The 17,060-nt window shown below is 39.4% G+C and overlaps 1 protein-coding gene across 2 annotated transcripts; it reads right to left on the bottom strand.

Annotated features, from left to right (window-relative positions):
- Positions 1–829: 829 nt before the first annotated feature.
- On the bottom strand, positions 830–15,206 carry ncalda (neurocalcin delta a). Of its 2 annotated transcripts, none has more exons than XM_085919115.1 (5): positions 14,960–15,206; positions 6,469–6,875; positions 4,311–4,416; positions 2,499–2,618; positions 830–2,272 (listed from the first exon to the last, which is right to left on the bottom strand). In XM_085919115.1, the coding sequence occupies exons 2-4, from the start codon at positions 6,844–6,846 to the stop codon at positions 2,521–2,523; spliced, it is 582 nt and encodes a 193-aa protein (XP_085775241.1). In that variant the 5' UTR covers positions 6,847–6,875; positions 14,960–15,206; the 3' UTR covers positions 830–2,272; positions 2,499–2,520. The 2 variants fall into 2 exon arrangements, with proteins under 2 accessions (XP_085775241.1, XP_085775240.1); XM_085919114.1 differs by having other exon boundaries at positions 6,469–6,878; positions 14,960–15,204.
- Between the last annotated feature and the right edge of the window lie 1,854 nt (positions 15,207–17,060).

Genomic DNA, 17,060 nt, shown 5'->3' with positions numbered 1-17,060 from the left:
CCAACTCCATTTTGAGTGTGAAGAAACCTAACACCGCACGATGACGTCAGCCTGACTGTGCTGCAGCCCACAGCCCCTCTAGAGGGCGTACTTGCTTAGCATTTGGTGACTGCTATGACGCTGTGATGCATTTTTCACACCTACACTTCTCAATTAATGTCTTTATTTTGGTGACCAAAGATGTCTTTCAGTACAGTCGGTGTATGTAAGATTTCTGTGGAAAAGACTATGAATAGAGAGCTTTTTCTGAAGGAATATCCTAGAAAAAGATTTTCTTTAGTTTCTTTGCAACAACTAAGATCAATCTGGATGACCTTTTAGTATGAGTATACTTAATAACAGAAACCTTTGGTGTAAATGATTAGTTTTGGTTTAGTTTTGTCATGGCTTTGCTGTTACCCGGCAACAACGATTAATTATTAAAGAATGTGTTGGTAGTGACCATCTTCGTTCCTTTCCCCTTTCATTCTTTTTTGCCACCATTCCAAATTATTATCAACATTGCTTCCACTGTACCTTTGCACCAATTCTTCTATTTAATGTTGACTGTTTTTTACCCAAAATTTATTTGGGACTTGAGTAGTCCAGATAGGGTTTTTATTTTTCACTGTTTCCACCGTTAGTCTTTTTTTGTTTATTTTGTACATCATTCATTTCTTTCCATAGTTTTGATAATATTTTGTTTGGTAGTGTGCCGTGAGATTTCTCAAAGATAAAAGCCGAGTCTTCGCACCACTCAAACTTTGGGAAACAGCTAGAAGAAGAATTCAGAGATCAGTCTGTAACCAAAATGACAATAACACCGAACACAAGAAACTGCGTCAAACTGTAAACTTAATTGTTTACTTTTAAGGCTGACCAAGATCAGAATTGTGTATTTCGCCAACTTTAGCCATTCAACATAGGATACCATACAAAACCTACAAAAATGCAACAACTACAAACATTCCATTGAACAAATCACAATGTACAGTATACGTTTATATAATACTGCTTGTGTTGCTTATTTGGCACTTAACCACAAGATTTTTTTTTTTTCAATTTTACAGAAAAGTTACACCTCTGACATGGTCCTGGAAAAAAAAAAAAGAGAGAAACTCTCACAATTACAATAAAAGCAACCCATTCGGGATATCATTGCAGTAGTTTATGGAGTGATTATGTTTTTATCTGCATGGTAGAAATAAAAACAGCAGTTCTTTAATACTTCAATACAGTTCTTCAGTCCCAAAGCTAAGCCCAAGTGAAAATGCTCCTCCACGATGAAGGGGCCAAGGTGCCTCTAAGGTTCGCACTTTTTAAAAGAAACTTCCAACAGTGGTTTCAATAATACTGACTACTGGTAGTACGGATCCTAGCAATAACAGTACTGGAGAACAGAGGCAAAGAACTGCATGTGAGATTCAGCCACTCATCTTCACACAACAGTTGTAAATAAACACAAGCATAAGCTCCATGCATATGTGCTTTCAGTACTGATTGATCCCACCAGACATGCAGTATTTAAAAACATTTAAAATTAAGTGAAGTCTTGTTTTTTTTTTATACTGGAAATCCCACATAAGCGTGAATACATATATGCAAATGTGACAGACAGAACAACCATCGCAGGTTGGATCTGCTGAACAAATTGCTCTTCTTTTTCTCTCCTGACATTATATTCAAAAACTAGAGAGACCACAAGTTCTCTGTCAATCATCTTGAAGGGATTATAAACCATCCTTCCATTTGTGAGACCTTGCAAGTGCTGTGAAATGCAAATAAGAGCAGATTGTTTTGTTTTGTTTTGCAAAAGAAACACATTTTGGGAATTCACCATATACATTGATATACATTCTCACACAATGTAGCAAAGAGGAAGTCAAACATTATTCTTGTTCTCAAGTCTGCTCTGCAGATTAAATTCTTCTGCTTACACAAAGTAATTTTTATCAGACCGCCGTTGCGGTTCTCATTATTGTACACCCTTCTCTACCATGCACACTCTGCGCCGTCCTCAAAGAGCCAAGCAAGGACAATGATACAGAAATGCCAGTGTATATACAACCTAGTGGGAATCTTCTCTATGAGCCTGTCGACTAGGCTTTCAAACCAATGGAAGGTCTGGCAGTTGGGGTTTGCCTGGATTTAGGAAAACTGCTCGTGGGTCAGGAGTTTGACGTCTTCAGTCCATACAGAAGGCCTGTCGTCTTCTTTGTCACATGCTTGACATTTTTCGTCAGTCTTCTCCATAGTGGAGGGTGAAGGGCGTTGTCGATGACCCAGACAAGTTCTAAAGGAGAAGAAAGCACCAGTGTGAATAGTCTTATCAAATACAACAGTCAAAAATCCTTGGACAGTGCTTCTATCAAATAACAAGACTACAGAACCCTCTTTTTTTGTCAAGGATGAGTTTCCGGTAGGACACACAAAAGGTCATACATGCACTTCCACACACTACGTGTTGTAATCTAGTTGAAAGGCTGACATCATTTGTTGATTATCAAAGCGAGTCTTACAAGTCAAGTCGGTGCCTCGTCTTTAAAACTGTCCAGCACTGCTGGGATCACATTGCAACAGGCGTACAATGGAAGGGTCACTCTTTGCCCCTTTGATGAACTCCTCCAGGGATAGTTTTCCTAAAACACAGTAGTAGTAAACACATGATTTATTCAAATAGCAAATTTCAGTACTGTACCATTTAAAATCCGCAGCTTTGCAAGGGACATATTCTCCCATTCACACTTAAATCAATTTCTTATGAAAGTGTGATAATCCTCCTGTCTAGGCTTGTAACACACCCACCATGTGTAACTTAGAAATTCATGTCTAACCACCAAAGAGGCCTAATTGGGGAAAGTTTGTGTTAATAAGACAGAAAATTCCATTGAGATCCAGTTGGAAAAAAGGTCACACTTTATATGTGAAATGAACTATTGGATCTGGAAGTCATACTGATTTTGCATATGACGTGTGCGTGGTTCATCTAGTCTACTTTGACAGGAAGTGTGGTTTTTTTTCCATTCACCTTTTTATAAAATCCAATACAAGCAATTTAAACAGAATACCATCCTAAACGCTTCGGAGATGGTGCAAAGGGAATGAACCAGGTTGCCAAGCAACACCATGTGCTTGGCACTCTTGCAATCAAATACTAGAAAAAAAATTATAACTCATGGACCATTTTTTGGACTGTATTTGATTCAGATATGATCCAGAAGTATATAAAGTCAAATCCAAATGTTTTTAGTCTTCACTAAAAATAAAATAATTTGTCTCACTGTTCCGATACTTTTTATAGTGAGTGTGTTTTCAAATCTAACTGCGATTCTTACGGCTGATTACACTACAGATCTGAGTGTCTAAACATGGTTCCATGCCAGTATCAGATTGTCACTCCCATTTACATGCAAATTTCAAGTGACACATTTCCAATATGACATTGTTTGCATTCACTGAAAACTAGAACAACCCGCAACTGCAGATTCGCAAATTGGACAATCATAACATAACATAACAGTGGCATAGACAAAACCCATGTTGAAAAGAATCTCGTAAAAAAAATGAAATAACATTTAGTACTTGTCCAATACTGTCAAAATGTTTTTGGGCTTAATAAATCTAAAGTATTCTTTGTTAATGAGTTATGCATCGCTAATGTTTCATATTTATTGGTCGATGCTATTGTCATAGTTAAGATTTACAGCTGTGTTTGTGAAACAAGTTTAAGCAGCTCACATTGATGGTGTGTGTCCAATCTGTTGGATACGCTGCGGGGGAATTGGCAGATTTTTTTTTTATCCACATTTAGAAGAGGCCTGATTCCTATCGTGCTTTTTTTTCCCCCCTCTTCCTGCTCCCAGAAATCGGATTCGGGTAACTTATCCCCACTTACAGTGCAAATTCAGCCTAAAATGAAAAGTGTTCTCACAGGTCAGGAGTACAGTGCATGAATGCAGGAAGTGTGTGCAAGATGGATCAATATCAGGTCTGTGTCAATTAAATTGTCAATGCTTCAAATTGGAGTATCGCTTGAAATGTCAGGCGGACAAAGGTCAGAAGAACACAGCTGACGGCCAGCAAAGCAGCTGGCAGTGACATGTTTTGACACACATGCACGTCAAAATAACATGCTTCTATCTCAATTCAACTTTAAGGCTGGATTTAGACTGAATAGTTCCAATGATACAATTGCATTTTTTTGCTCTATAATATAGAAAGAAAAATGCATATTCATTTCTAAATGTTGAAAAGTCAGACAAGAATTGAATAATGTGTGCGTGTGTGTGTGTGTACAGCTTAAGAAAGAGCAGCAGGTAATGCATGTCTACCATCTCTGTTGGTGTCCATTTGCCTGAAGATCTTCTCTGTCCTTTTCTCAGGCGTTGACTCATCCTCAGGCATCTTCATCACTGAGGACACCATCTTATAAATAGCCTGAATGAAGGCATACAAACGGTTGGTCAGTAATTCTTCCAAATCACTTTGATGGAAGTAAACAGTTTGTTTTATTTCAGATAAACAATTTACAACACAACTGAAACTTCTACCAACCGTAAGATTACTGTTACATAGTACATCATAGTAAAATGTTAAGAAACTTTTCCTTTTTTTTAATTGTTAAAATCAGGGCGGCATGGTGGGTCACGGGTTAGCACATCCGCTTCACAGTTCAGAGGGTGTGGGTTCGATTCCACCTCAGGCTTGCCCTGTGTGAAGTTTACATGTTCTCCCCATGCCTGCGTGGGCTTTCTCCAGGCACTTTGGTTTCCTCCCACTTCCCAAAAACATGCATGATCGACTGATTGAGCACTCTAAATTGCCCGTAAGTGTGAGTGCGGATGGTTGTTTTTCTCTGTGTGCCCTGTGATTGGCTGGCAAACTGTTCAGGGTGTCTCCCGCCTACTGACCCCCCGCGACAAGCAGTATAGAATATGGATGAATGTTAAACTCAGTTGTTTGCACTCCTCTCAACCAAACATAGCTTATTTATACATCGAGCTGGAGTCAATCTCAGCTGACTTAGAGTGAGCTCAAAACTTGAGCAGTGTTCAGTGACCCGGCTTTGTGGTCGTGTCATTGGATTTACTCAGGGTGAGAGAGGAGCAGAGCTGTTAAATATGGACCATTGGATTTCTTGTTATCTAACATAAGACGGCTGAGGGGATTTTTAAGAACCATTTTTAAAAAAAAAATTTCCCCTGCTAATGAGTCTCTTCAAAATGCAACACATGAATTTGTATGCAAAATGGACAGATCTGAAAAATAACGCTCGCGCGTACACACACGTACACACACACTATCATCTGTTGTCTGAATCCTTGCAGGCTGCTCAGTGGTAAACACCAAAATCATAGCCTACTCCCGGTGTCTCTAATAAGGAGGCGGCCTTGAGGAGAATGAGAGCTGACATGTGAACAGAAGAGGGCTGATTGTGATTACAGTGCTTTATATAGGAGATGGTTATGCTTCCCATTACAAAGTGTCAGGGAAGCTCATCTTTTAGGTCACCAAAAAGTTAAGCAACACAAACCTGAGTGTCATGAAAAATGCTTACTGTGATAGTTTGTGAGTCAAAATTCACATTTTGCACTCGTAACAGTCACACCAAACTGCAAATGGTCTGTGTTTATGTTATAAACGCAGAGCTGTCAAATATGACGGAAATCACCTAAGGCTCATTACGTGCGCCCGTAACACGTTGTGATTATTCAGAATATATTGCGGGTGTGCTGGAGACTATCCCGCTGACTTTGGCTAGAGGCATGACACACCTTGGAGTGATCACCAGCCGAATCGCAGCTGTCATATCAAGAACAAACCAACTTCAGGAAGGTTTTTATATCTGAGCTGTCACAGTAGAAGACCCCAGAAAACGTTGAACCACTGTCTAATTGGAACACTGATGGTCACGAATGTATTGTTTTATACCTGTCACTTAATAATCATTGCACTTTAAAGGAATATTCCATTGTGCCAGTACAATGACAATAAAAACATTGTATTGTACTAACAGTAAAATGATTGGTGAAGTTTGCATTAAATAACAGATGAATGTTTCATTTGTGTTATATGACTTAAACAAGCCATCTGGTTTTTTTTTATTGGTTTTTTTATCCATCCATCGCAGTAGTGTTTCGCAACCTTTATTAAGCCAAGGTACATTTCACGGCACACCACTTAGCAAAATGTTTCACAAAACATTAAGTCTATATCTATGTGGGTTAGTCCTCTAATGGGAGTGCATTTCAATGATTTGTCTATGTATACGTGTGGTTGCCATAGATAAATGAACAAAAAGAACCTTTTAGGATCTTTGAGCAAAAGTGTCCTCATTTGCCAATAGCAGTGTTTTTCCTAATCTCTCCAAGGGATCTTTTGGTTCACTGTTACGACAACCTTTGCCGGGACTAATGTTAAATTTACCACAAAATGTTATATTCTGTATTTTAGCCCTTGTAAAAAAAAAAACAAAGAGGACTTACTCACCTGTACAATCTCCAGCATTTCAGATTTACTGATATAGCCGTTTCCATCCAGGTCGTACATACTAAAGGCCCATTTTAGCTTCTGCTCCAGCTTTCCTCGTGACGTCACACTCAGAGCAATGATGAACTCCCGAAAGTCTATTGTCCCATCACCATTTGCGTCAAATGTGCGAAACACATGCTCTGCAAACTTCGAGGCATCTCCATACGGGAAAAAGTTGCCATAGATCTTCTTAAACTCCTCCATGGACAGGTTTCCACTGGGGCAATCTCGCAAGAAACCTTTGTACCACTCTTGGATCTCATGCTCGGTGAAGTCGGTGCTCTCCAGCAGGTCCTGCATCACCTCAGGACGAAGCTTGCTGTTCTGCTTCCCCATGTCTGGTAGTCCTTCAAATAGTAGACTCACTGCTGGAGGACACAGAAATTAAGAAGCTTTGATTTTCAAATGCAAAAGATGTCAGCACAGAGCTTTGAAAATGTGAATTGACATTCTCGTTGCCAGTTTCGTATGAAGCGGACTGAAGTTTGCATTTTAAACAACCTTGTAAGCAAAGTAAGATGTGCCAAAAGTTATTTTGACCGACAAACACGAATACATACAGTAGCTATTAGTAATTTACAAAATAATTGTCTTGTCCAGTCAAAAGGATTCAAATGTCTGACCTTAAGTGGCTTTCGTGAAGTGCTACCCGAAATTGCAAACTGCATGCACTTGACGTTTAACAGGATGAAATCACTCCCATTTTTACAAACAAACGGAACATTCATGGAAACTAGTTCTGTGTACAAAGTACACTCAGCACCATATGCTCAGCATGAGCTTAAGCTGTCTATAAAATCACTTGACACACATTAAACTCAGACTTTGATAGCGGTTCAGGTTTACATTAGCAACTCGGAGGGGAGAAAATAGTCTTGTCAAATTACATTCGAATGCAACAAGCAACGTAGAGAATTACACCAATCTATTGGATAATTTTATAAAATAGGACAAAAGTAATGGTAAAAAAAAGATCTTTTTTTTCTTCTTCTGAAAAATGCCAAGCAGAAACTATTCAGTCGTGTTTTCTGAGTATTTAAAAAAAACAACTTTTTCTCTTTGTGAAGTGAGTAAGGTGCCCGTCTCATCCGCCCAAAGACTTTAGACTTTACCATTACAGGGTGAAAATTGACCCAACTTCCTGGGTTTGTCCAAATTTGTTACCCAATTGGGTTGTTTTTAACCCAGCATTTTTAAGTGTGCACATCATTCTAAAGTAACATTGCTTTTATAAGTGTAGTTTGGGCCTACTCTATCCATCTCTGGAAATAATACCAAAGTAGTTGCGGTATTGGGGAAGCCAGGGGAAAGAATGGATGTTGGCGCCAGTCCACAGCATAGTTTCACACAGGGTCACTCACTCACTCACTCGCATGATCAGCTACTACAAGTGTTACAAATGTGAAAAGGAAGGATTCCTAGTAAGTTGAGCTGGGCCCTTTTGCACCATTTCCTGAAGTTGACTCAGTAGGAGACACCCATTGGTTTTTGAGGAACTGAAGATTGTTTGCTGACGTGTGCTGCTGAACAATTTTGCTCTTTGTTCAAGGCAGAGGGCGAACGTCTTTTTCACTTGTAATATTTCTCCTAATTTGCAAAGCTGATAGTCTTGCATAGTAACAAAATTGCATTATTGAAGTTGCATTTCGCCACATTGTGCGCTTAATTTGCACTTACACATAAAATCCCAGCCAATGCTCCGGGAGATAGCTGCATATTTGCCAAACACATCTGTTAGTCCTTCTCGAAAGTAACATCAAAAGGGAAATTTACTGTTTGTAGAAGTGCATGCTAAGCAGCCAAACATGGTAATGTTTTTGTTGGTGAAATAGCTTCCAATGTTACAAGGGAAAATGTCATTGCAGCTCTGATAAAGTATGTTTAGTAAATCAGAACTGGACATTTTTATTTCTTTGACAAATAGTTTTGAACAGAAACGTACCTGCTATATTAATCAGGCTGCATCAAGTCAAAACTTAATTCGAATGGATTATCACCCAAATACATTTTGTAGTGTTTACTGTTTTAGTATTGTGAAAGCAGGTGGTTGGGGAATGTTAATGTACAATCATTGAAAAATTGTAGTTCAATTCCCAGATTCGCACTAAAATAAAATGCACAAAAATATGCGGATGAACTATAAATTTTCGTGATGTAGCATAAATCTACGTTTAAACCAGACCCGAATTTAAGTGATGTTTTGCCTTCGGCTTGACTGTAGCATAAATTACTTAGTCCAGTTAAGCATACACGAAAACATCAATTAAGTAGGAGCAGACTCCACTGCTGGTCAATCTCAAAAAGCTGGTGAAATGGCAAAATATAGACAATGGGGTTGACTATTAATGTTTAAATCACAAGGAATCATTAATTTCATTTTTATCTTTTTTTTTTTCAATCCAGAAATCGGAGGTTGACTAGAAAAGACTATTGCAATTTTAGTATTCTACAGTAATAGTCACACATGCTGCAACTTGTTACTTCCACAATGTGGGGCTAAATTAAAAAGTTCAATACACATTTATCAACTATATTTCACTTCCAAAACAAGACTGCAAATATAAAACCAGCAGGAGCATAAAAAAAAAAGCCCCTTGAACACAAATAGTCAATCTCAACACTACTCTTTTTTTTTGCTTATACATAAATCCCATACACTAACCCATTTACTGCAACCTACACTCGCTTATGAAGCTTATTTTAATAGCAGTTACCATAGAAACATACTGTTCACATAACGTGACCATTGGGGAGCTTTCTGGGTGAATGCAGTGCCATGTTTATCCACTTATACATGCATTCACATTTTACTCCCCGTTAAAACAGAGAGGCTTGAACTGCGTGATGTATGTGTCTACGTGTGTGGGTGTGGGTGAAGGTACGTGAAGTGAGTAGCAGGCAGCTAGCCTATTGTAAAGAAAAAGTCCTTCTGACAGCTGAATTGAAATTTATGAAGGCTGCCTTTACAATGTGAGAAACAGCAAAACAAAATACTCAAGTGACGAGAAAACACACACTCACACACACAAAGTGACAGTCCGAATTTTGTCTCAAAATTAAACATTTTATCCAAATCTAATTTCCGTGAAGAAAAAAAAACCCCATATATTTTCAATCCCAGTGTTTGTGACATGTGCTCTGGTGGACCCACAAAGGTTAAATCCATTCAAATATTCTGACGAGAATCTGGTGACCAGGTTATAGGTGGATAGAGGGCGAACATACCTTTATATTTTTTTCTTCCTTCATTAGGTTACCATAGTAACAGAATTGCAAAAGGAAGAGTAGGTGCTCAAGCCTCATTGATTCATATAGAAAAACAAATGTAAAAGTCAATTTTATCATCACTAAAAAGATGACAGCAATTCATTTTTGCTTTGCAATAGAAAAAAACAAACATAAAATACATTCTGCACAAAAATGATGCAATGTGAAAGAAAAGGTGTATGAAGAAAAAAGTACCAGCGGATTCAGCACCCACTCAACTGAGTCATACTCGACAACTATTTTGGAAGCAAGCGGGAGTCAGCTCAGCTTCCTTGCTGCTTTGTACTCCCAATATTGGTTATGATGAATTTGATGTCCATGTCTGGTCAGCCTGACATGACAATCGGGCCTAGCAAACACTTGGGTCACTGCTTGGAATGATACTATGATGATTTGCTGTGAAGATGAGTTTGAACTTGACATATTTGAGAATTCTGACTTTAAAGTCAGAAAGTGGGAATTCAAACTTTAAAGTCACAATTCTGAGAAAAAAAAAGTCAGATTCCTGTCACCCGCTTTTTATTTTCCTCACCTGCCCTAATCCTCTTCCGTAGGAAAGGGAGTAGAAAACATAATTGCCTTTTTTTCTCCAAGTTCATTTCGGACGATTTGGACATACACCATACATACAATAAAAAGAAGAGACCACAGGACTGACCCCTGAGGCACTCCCAGTTAACAGTTAACACAGAGGTATATATCCTTCTCCCTGCACAGTGTTAAATAGTTAAATAGTTGACAGACCAACAAACACTTTTTGCAGACAGAGCTGCTCTAGTTAAACTTTGGATTAGAAGGTTGTGGTTCAACAAAACAATACACTCCCCAATCTGGCCATACGTAAAACACTATCAGTAGTGGCGGTTCCAAAATGTGCCAAGTCAAGGCTGACACTTGACTAGAACAACCAAAGCAAGTGTACAGACATCAAGAAGGCTATGCCATTGTGGTAGACAGTGAGAGTGGTCTGGAGGCAAAGCTCGAGGCTCGAGATGGTTCTCATTAAGTATACCCCCAGGGATGGACCGGAGCTCGCTTTACTTCCTGTGCAGAAAAATATAGAAACAGGATGTGGCATCACGGAAAATAACCAAAAGAACGGAAGTCACATCAGGGGAGGTCAGGAGACAGGATGACTCCACGGAACTAGAGCGTCTTTGAATCTCTTCTGAAAATACAGACTGCTGGAAAGCTTGATTTTGGATTATGATCTTAATTTAGTGTGCTACCCACATAATGATTAACATCTTAACACAGTTTACTAGAAAAAACACAAAAACAGGATTATTGAAATGTAAGTTCATAATAATAATAATACTGATAATAAAATCTGTAATATTTTCAAAATAAGATACGATATAATTTTTTATTCTAGACATGATTATCTTATGGTGGCTCAAATAATTTACTATATCATGGAAAGTGACAAGGTTAGCTTACGAAATCGTATCAAACCTTCAAATATTGTCTAGAAAGTAAGTGACATCAACTTCCTTTTTATCATTTGCTCCAACATGATATTTCAGTGTGGGAATTCCACTCTGTGGATAAAAATAGAACATCTGTTTCCCATATGTCCGACAAATACATGAGAGCCTATAGGCCAGGGTTATCCTTTACAAATGAGCCCAGTTAGTGTTTAACACCACCCTGCATGGACTGCAGGCGACCCCTTTGAGCATTCAGCAAACACTTGACGTAGGATTTCAGTTAAATGACCCATGACCCCTCTATAAAGAACCCAATTGCAAAATGACAAAGCGTAATTTCTGTATCAGGCCAGATGTCTTTTGCATTGATCATAAATATGGAACCGCATCCATAACTCATCAATTACAGATGACACAGATGGCGCCTTCGCAAAGAGCAGAAAGAGAAAAAAGACATGCAACAGTGCTCTGAAGATTCAATAATATTTAAATTTGCCAATTATCATTCATATTAACACCATACTCACGTTAAAGTGAACAATATTTGTTTATATTCATTTACATATTAACCAGGGTCTTGTGTCCTGCTCCCCTGCAGGATTTAAGAGCTTCTCGTAGCTACTGCAATGTTCTGATGATGAATTATTTTCTCTTCTTTGGAATCACCTTTAGGATCCTAGCAAAGAGTTGAGGTTTTAGGGAATTAACACATTATTGCAAACAAACTACACCTCATGTCCAAAATGGGTTTGAGCTGAACATCCAAAACGTTGGTGTATAAAAGCACATAAGTGAGCAACACTGCAAGCTTGTGATGCAACTACACCTCCATCATCATCATTAGCCATCACCTAATAGTCTTGGTCCCAAAAGGGGATCATCATTTAGTCCTTGACAACCATTCTTCATAGCCCCCTCCCCTCCCCGCCTGCCCCCAGTTCCCATAAATGCAATTACGATTGAACGCCACAATACAACTCTTGTACAAAACATCCCTCCATTAATTATATATTTAAACAAACATGCCTTTACATGCTAAATATCATTCATGTAAACATCCTAATAACATAAGGAATGATTTAATAATAATAATAATAATATGTCATAAAGGACATGAATCTGTCTTTCGAGGAAGGAGGAACGATTAGCTCCTTGGTAAGTGCCCCGAATTCTGTCCGTGTCGCCCATGCCCAAAAGCGTTACTGTTGAGAACCTACATATAATGCCCCAGTTGCAATTCAGGAGAAGTGCCTGAAAAGAAAAGATGACCTTGCTGACAAAGGAAGGAAACTGTGAAAGGTCACGGAATTGTGTTGAATACTATGGTTAGAAAAGGCCTAAGCAACTCACACAATGGCAGACAAGCAAGTTTGGACAATGTGGAATGCACTGAGTATAATTTCTGACATCATCAAGTGGGCACTATGCAATTTCTGATGAGGTTTTTGATGCCCCATGTGCTTTTGTTACATCGAAAGAAAGAAAGAAAGATGGACTGAACAGATAGAGGTCGACTAGCGTCGCAAAACGAATTGCAGCATAAGGAATATTTGGTTCTACCTTACTTTTTTGATCGTCAAAGACACATTATTTAAATATTTATTCAACTTTTCGGTCTCTGAAAGTAATCTGATTAAAGCTTACTCCTTCAGCATATGTATCTTCTCTTATCTGTTTAGTTTCTTTCTCACACATTTTCTTTCCATCTCTTTCTTCCTGACTGGGGTCATAAATCACTGGTTACATAAACTGCCTTCAAGTTAGTTTCCACTGGTGTTACATGAGTCCTCCAAAGTACAAAACAGGATGTTATAGAAACCTTAAGCAGTTTAGCCAAACTTGTGATATTTAGCTTCATAAAGTTTGGAACTTCAATTGCAGTCAATGTAGCATCCAAATGGTATTTGCAATAAAAAAACAGCAGCTCTACATTTTGCATGCATGCATGCAAGCGTGTCACTAAGGTTGATATGAATGCTTTCCAAAGGAAATAAAGTGGACCGCTACTTTTCACGGGGGACAGGGGCTCGGCCGGCACAAATATAATATCACAACTATGCTTATAAATCCATTCAAAAAAATAATGGATCAAACGTCAAACATTTTGGAAAAATAAAAAATAAACAAAAGCCAACACACACACAGACACACACGTATAGATATATATTTATATATAAAACACACAAATCAAGTTCCCTAAAAGTTGAGACAAAACAATCCTGCAACACATCCTTTTTTGTTTCTCACGTTTAGAAATAGGGATGTTTTCCCATTCTTGTCTATTACTATTCCAGTTCAAATGTCTTTGGCCTTTGCGTCTTCCACTTTATATGATTTGCAGAATGTGAGACGAACGATCTACAGTGCCTTTCATTCCGGATGACATAGGATCCTGCTTTTCCTTAACGAACTTAATCGTAATTTTCTGAACACAGAACAGTTTTGCACCGTAAATGACCCGAGAGAAAACGTCTGCACTTCTGGGTTGTGGCTTCAACTTTCCACTGTCGAGTTTCAGCTAGCAAGAGCGGATGGAACTGTGGTTTGTGTTCACCAACAATGTTTTCTGGAAATATTGCTGAGCATATTTTGTGATACCCTTTAGTGTTACATTCCTCTTTGTGGTGCAGTGCCATTTAAGGGCTCGGCAATCACGAGCATCCAATGTGGTTTTTCGGCCTTGACCCTCAAACACAGAGATTGTTTCAGATTCACGCAATCTTTGGATGATGCTGTAGATGATAACTTGAAAGCATTTCACTGAAAAATGGCTACGATGGGGCAAATAGTAAATTGCAAGACAAAGATCTCCTCTAATTCGTGAATGTAAATATGAATCTTCAACAAGACATTGAGCCTGCTGCATGTTCTGGACTCACAAAGTTGGAGGGCAGATGGAGAGAAAGAGATTGAAAAAAAAAAAAAGTCTCTCAGCAGATGAAAAAAAACCTAAGCCTGGGTAAGAGTGGGGAGTTTGATTGGAAGATTAAACCACTTGTTGTCAATGTTTCTTTCAATCCGCCCTCTCTGGGCTAATGTGGGCCGGCTTGCTTTTGTTTGAGGCGTGCAACGAGACGGGTGGGTTTGTGTGTGAGGGTCTTGAAAAGATGGAGGAGGGGTTCTTAAGTGCAACCTGTATCGAGGAAAAAAAAAATCGGGGAAACTCTTACCCTATTAGTTGTGTGTGCGCTTCAAATGGTAACTATTCAAATTGACATGAAGACTACAAGACATGCACTGCATGCCACTCATGCTTTTTCCCATTCTCTCCAAGGGGGGCAGGTGGCAGCTGCTCAGCCCCCCTCCCTTCCTCCCTCCTAGCAGGCAGAAGAAACAGCTCCAGCCCACGACTGCCACTAACATTAGAATGCTTGGGAGAGGGAAAGCCATGTGGCGCAGCACATCACTCGTGGCTAGAGACCACATAACACTCTCGGCCCCCGTAATGATCGCATTCGCCTTAGCATAACCGCCCCTCCGGCCCCCACCCCCATCACTTCCTGCAGCGGCTTTGAAAAAAAGATCAGGCTGTTTGCTGAGACAGAAAGCAACTTGTCTTGCAATCGGGGTTGATCTTTTACGAAGACTGTCACAACCACGTTGACTTTGGTTAGGAGTTAATACACATCCCCCGAAGAAGTATAGGAATCTTCTTGCTATGCAACAAAAAGCAGAAACCTTTTCAGCTGTGGTTCCAGACGCAGCCACTAGTCATTCTAAAAATCCATCCTACGAATACACACGGCGCTTACCTCACTTTGTAGCGATGTACAAGTTGTTTAGCAGTCCATCACTCAGCAGTCTGTACACCAAGTTTGTGGAGGGAGAGGAAGAAGCAACAGGCCAGAAGAGTAACGGGAAAACACACAAGAAGAGGATTGAGAACGATGTGGACGAAATGAAAAACTGACTGAGTTATACAGAGACAGACTTCCAGAGATTCGTTCAAGCAAGAGGGTTTGTTTAAAACACACACGCACATGCACGCACACACAAGCCAACGCTCTCCCTCGCCTGCCTCTCCAATCTGACGTCAGCACAGTCACATGACCTCACTCTGGCGTGGAGGGGAAATGCAATGGGAGGGGAAACTGAGAGAAAAGAGACAGAAGCCTGCATTGCCATGACAACAGGGACACTGCTCTGAAATGATTTCAATAGGTCAACGCACGCACGCATGCACGTACAATGACTGGAGCTGACAGTCTCCTTTGGACAACCTGTGCAGAAAAAGAGGACTGGCAATGATACGATAAATGGCAAATGTTCCGTATTTTTCGGACTATAAGGCGCACCGGACTATGAGGCGCACCGGGCTATGAGACGCACCTTCAATGAATGGCCCATTTTAAAAGTTTGTCCTTATATAAAGTGCACCGGACTATAAGGCGCACCATTAATGCATCATGTCAGATTTTTAATCCAAATCAAATCATTCTCCATTTTATCTTTTTTATTTCAACTTCAGGTGCAAAAAATTACTTTATAATCACAAAATAATGATCCATAGTCTTTTTGATTCATGATTCTTAGTCTTCAGCGGGCCACTTATGATTGATTTCATGACACAATGCTTCGGGCCAGTTTAAATTTAGGAATTTGGTCCAAATATCTATCGGCTTTTGAGAAAATTTTAGGTTTTTAGGTGCGCCTTATAGTCCGGAAAATACGGTAATACAAAAGGTTATTACATTCGTCATTTCATTGCACATAATTAACCCTAAATTACAGAAATGTGGAGCAGTCCAAAGTGGGAGGAATATACAAAGAAATAAGGACACCCACAAACTTCTATTTCTAATACACGAGTCCGGTGGCATTTGGAAACCGATAAAACATCTTATCATCCCATCCTCCACTCAGCCAGCAGCTTTGGTCAGACTGCATTCATCTAAATAGCATCTGCTGGACAACTGAATGTGGCAAAGGGGGGCCCTGACCAGCGTGGGGTAGCGTGGAGCGTGGGGCGAGGTCAGCCATGTGAACACCACCCCCCACTAAGAGAGAGTAAGCAGTGTGAAAGACTCATGAAAAATCACATGAGCTGCAATGCCACGCAGAGCCGAGGGAATCGATACTGGGCAGTGGAAACAGAACACAAAGAACTTGATGTTAAAAGTGAGTGAACTGATTTTAGGCTTTCTGTGAGATACTTGTGAGAGTTTGCAGGGATTACAGAAACAAACAGCAGACAACCTCAACCTATAAAATATTTGTATTTGGCAAGAAATAATGGAAAATTTCAGCATCCAAAAATCTGTCTGTGAAATCTTTTCATCATTCTAAAATTCCCAACAGTTGCAACACTACCAATAAATTTCATTCACAGTTAGTTTGTGGTCATTGTCACTGTCTGTGTATATTTTTTAAGCCAGGAGAATTGTGTGTGACGTTGCACAGAGTGACAATAAGGCCTCAAACTTTTTGCAAAGCTCATCAGTCACTTAAAAGGCCCTGTACTCATGAGGTTATTGTTTTTGAAAGAACTCATCGAGTGATCTAAACATTTTATGGACTGATTAAAGCAAGTTTAACAAATGAACACTAAACACAAAAACGCAATCTTTTATTTTTGCACCCATGCATATTTTATTCCCTTCATTTGATACTGTGAGTTAAGTTATGTAAAGTTTGTTTACTGACTGTGTTTATTGAATGGCAATAAAACAAGTAAGTGTGCATGCATTCGGAAAAGAGAGTGGGCAAGAGGCACTAGAGGGAATTCCTCCCTGCTGAAGATTCAGGAAGCAACAGCCTGGGGCGGAAGCAAAAACAACTTCTCTCTCCAAAGCAAATCATTTAGAGGTTCCTTTGAAAAAGGAAACTGCCTCACACTGTGCCTTTGTTCGATCC

The sequence above is a fragment of the Syngnathus leptorhynchus genome, chromosome 8, assembly GCF_054491065.1.
Source record: "Syngnathus leptorhynchus isolate UIUO chromosome 8, UIUO_Slep, whole genome shotgun sequence".
In the NCBI taxonomy this organism is placed as follows: domain Eukaryota; kingdom Metazoa; phylum Chordata; class Actinopteri; order Syngnathiformes; family Syngnathidae; genus Syngnathus; species Syngnathus leptorhynchus.
The sequence above is the reverse complement of the archived record's forward strand: the minus strand, read 5'-3'. Positions and strand labels throughout refer to the sequence as shown.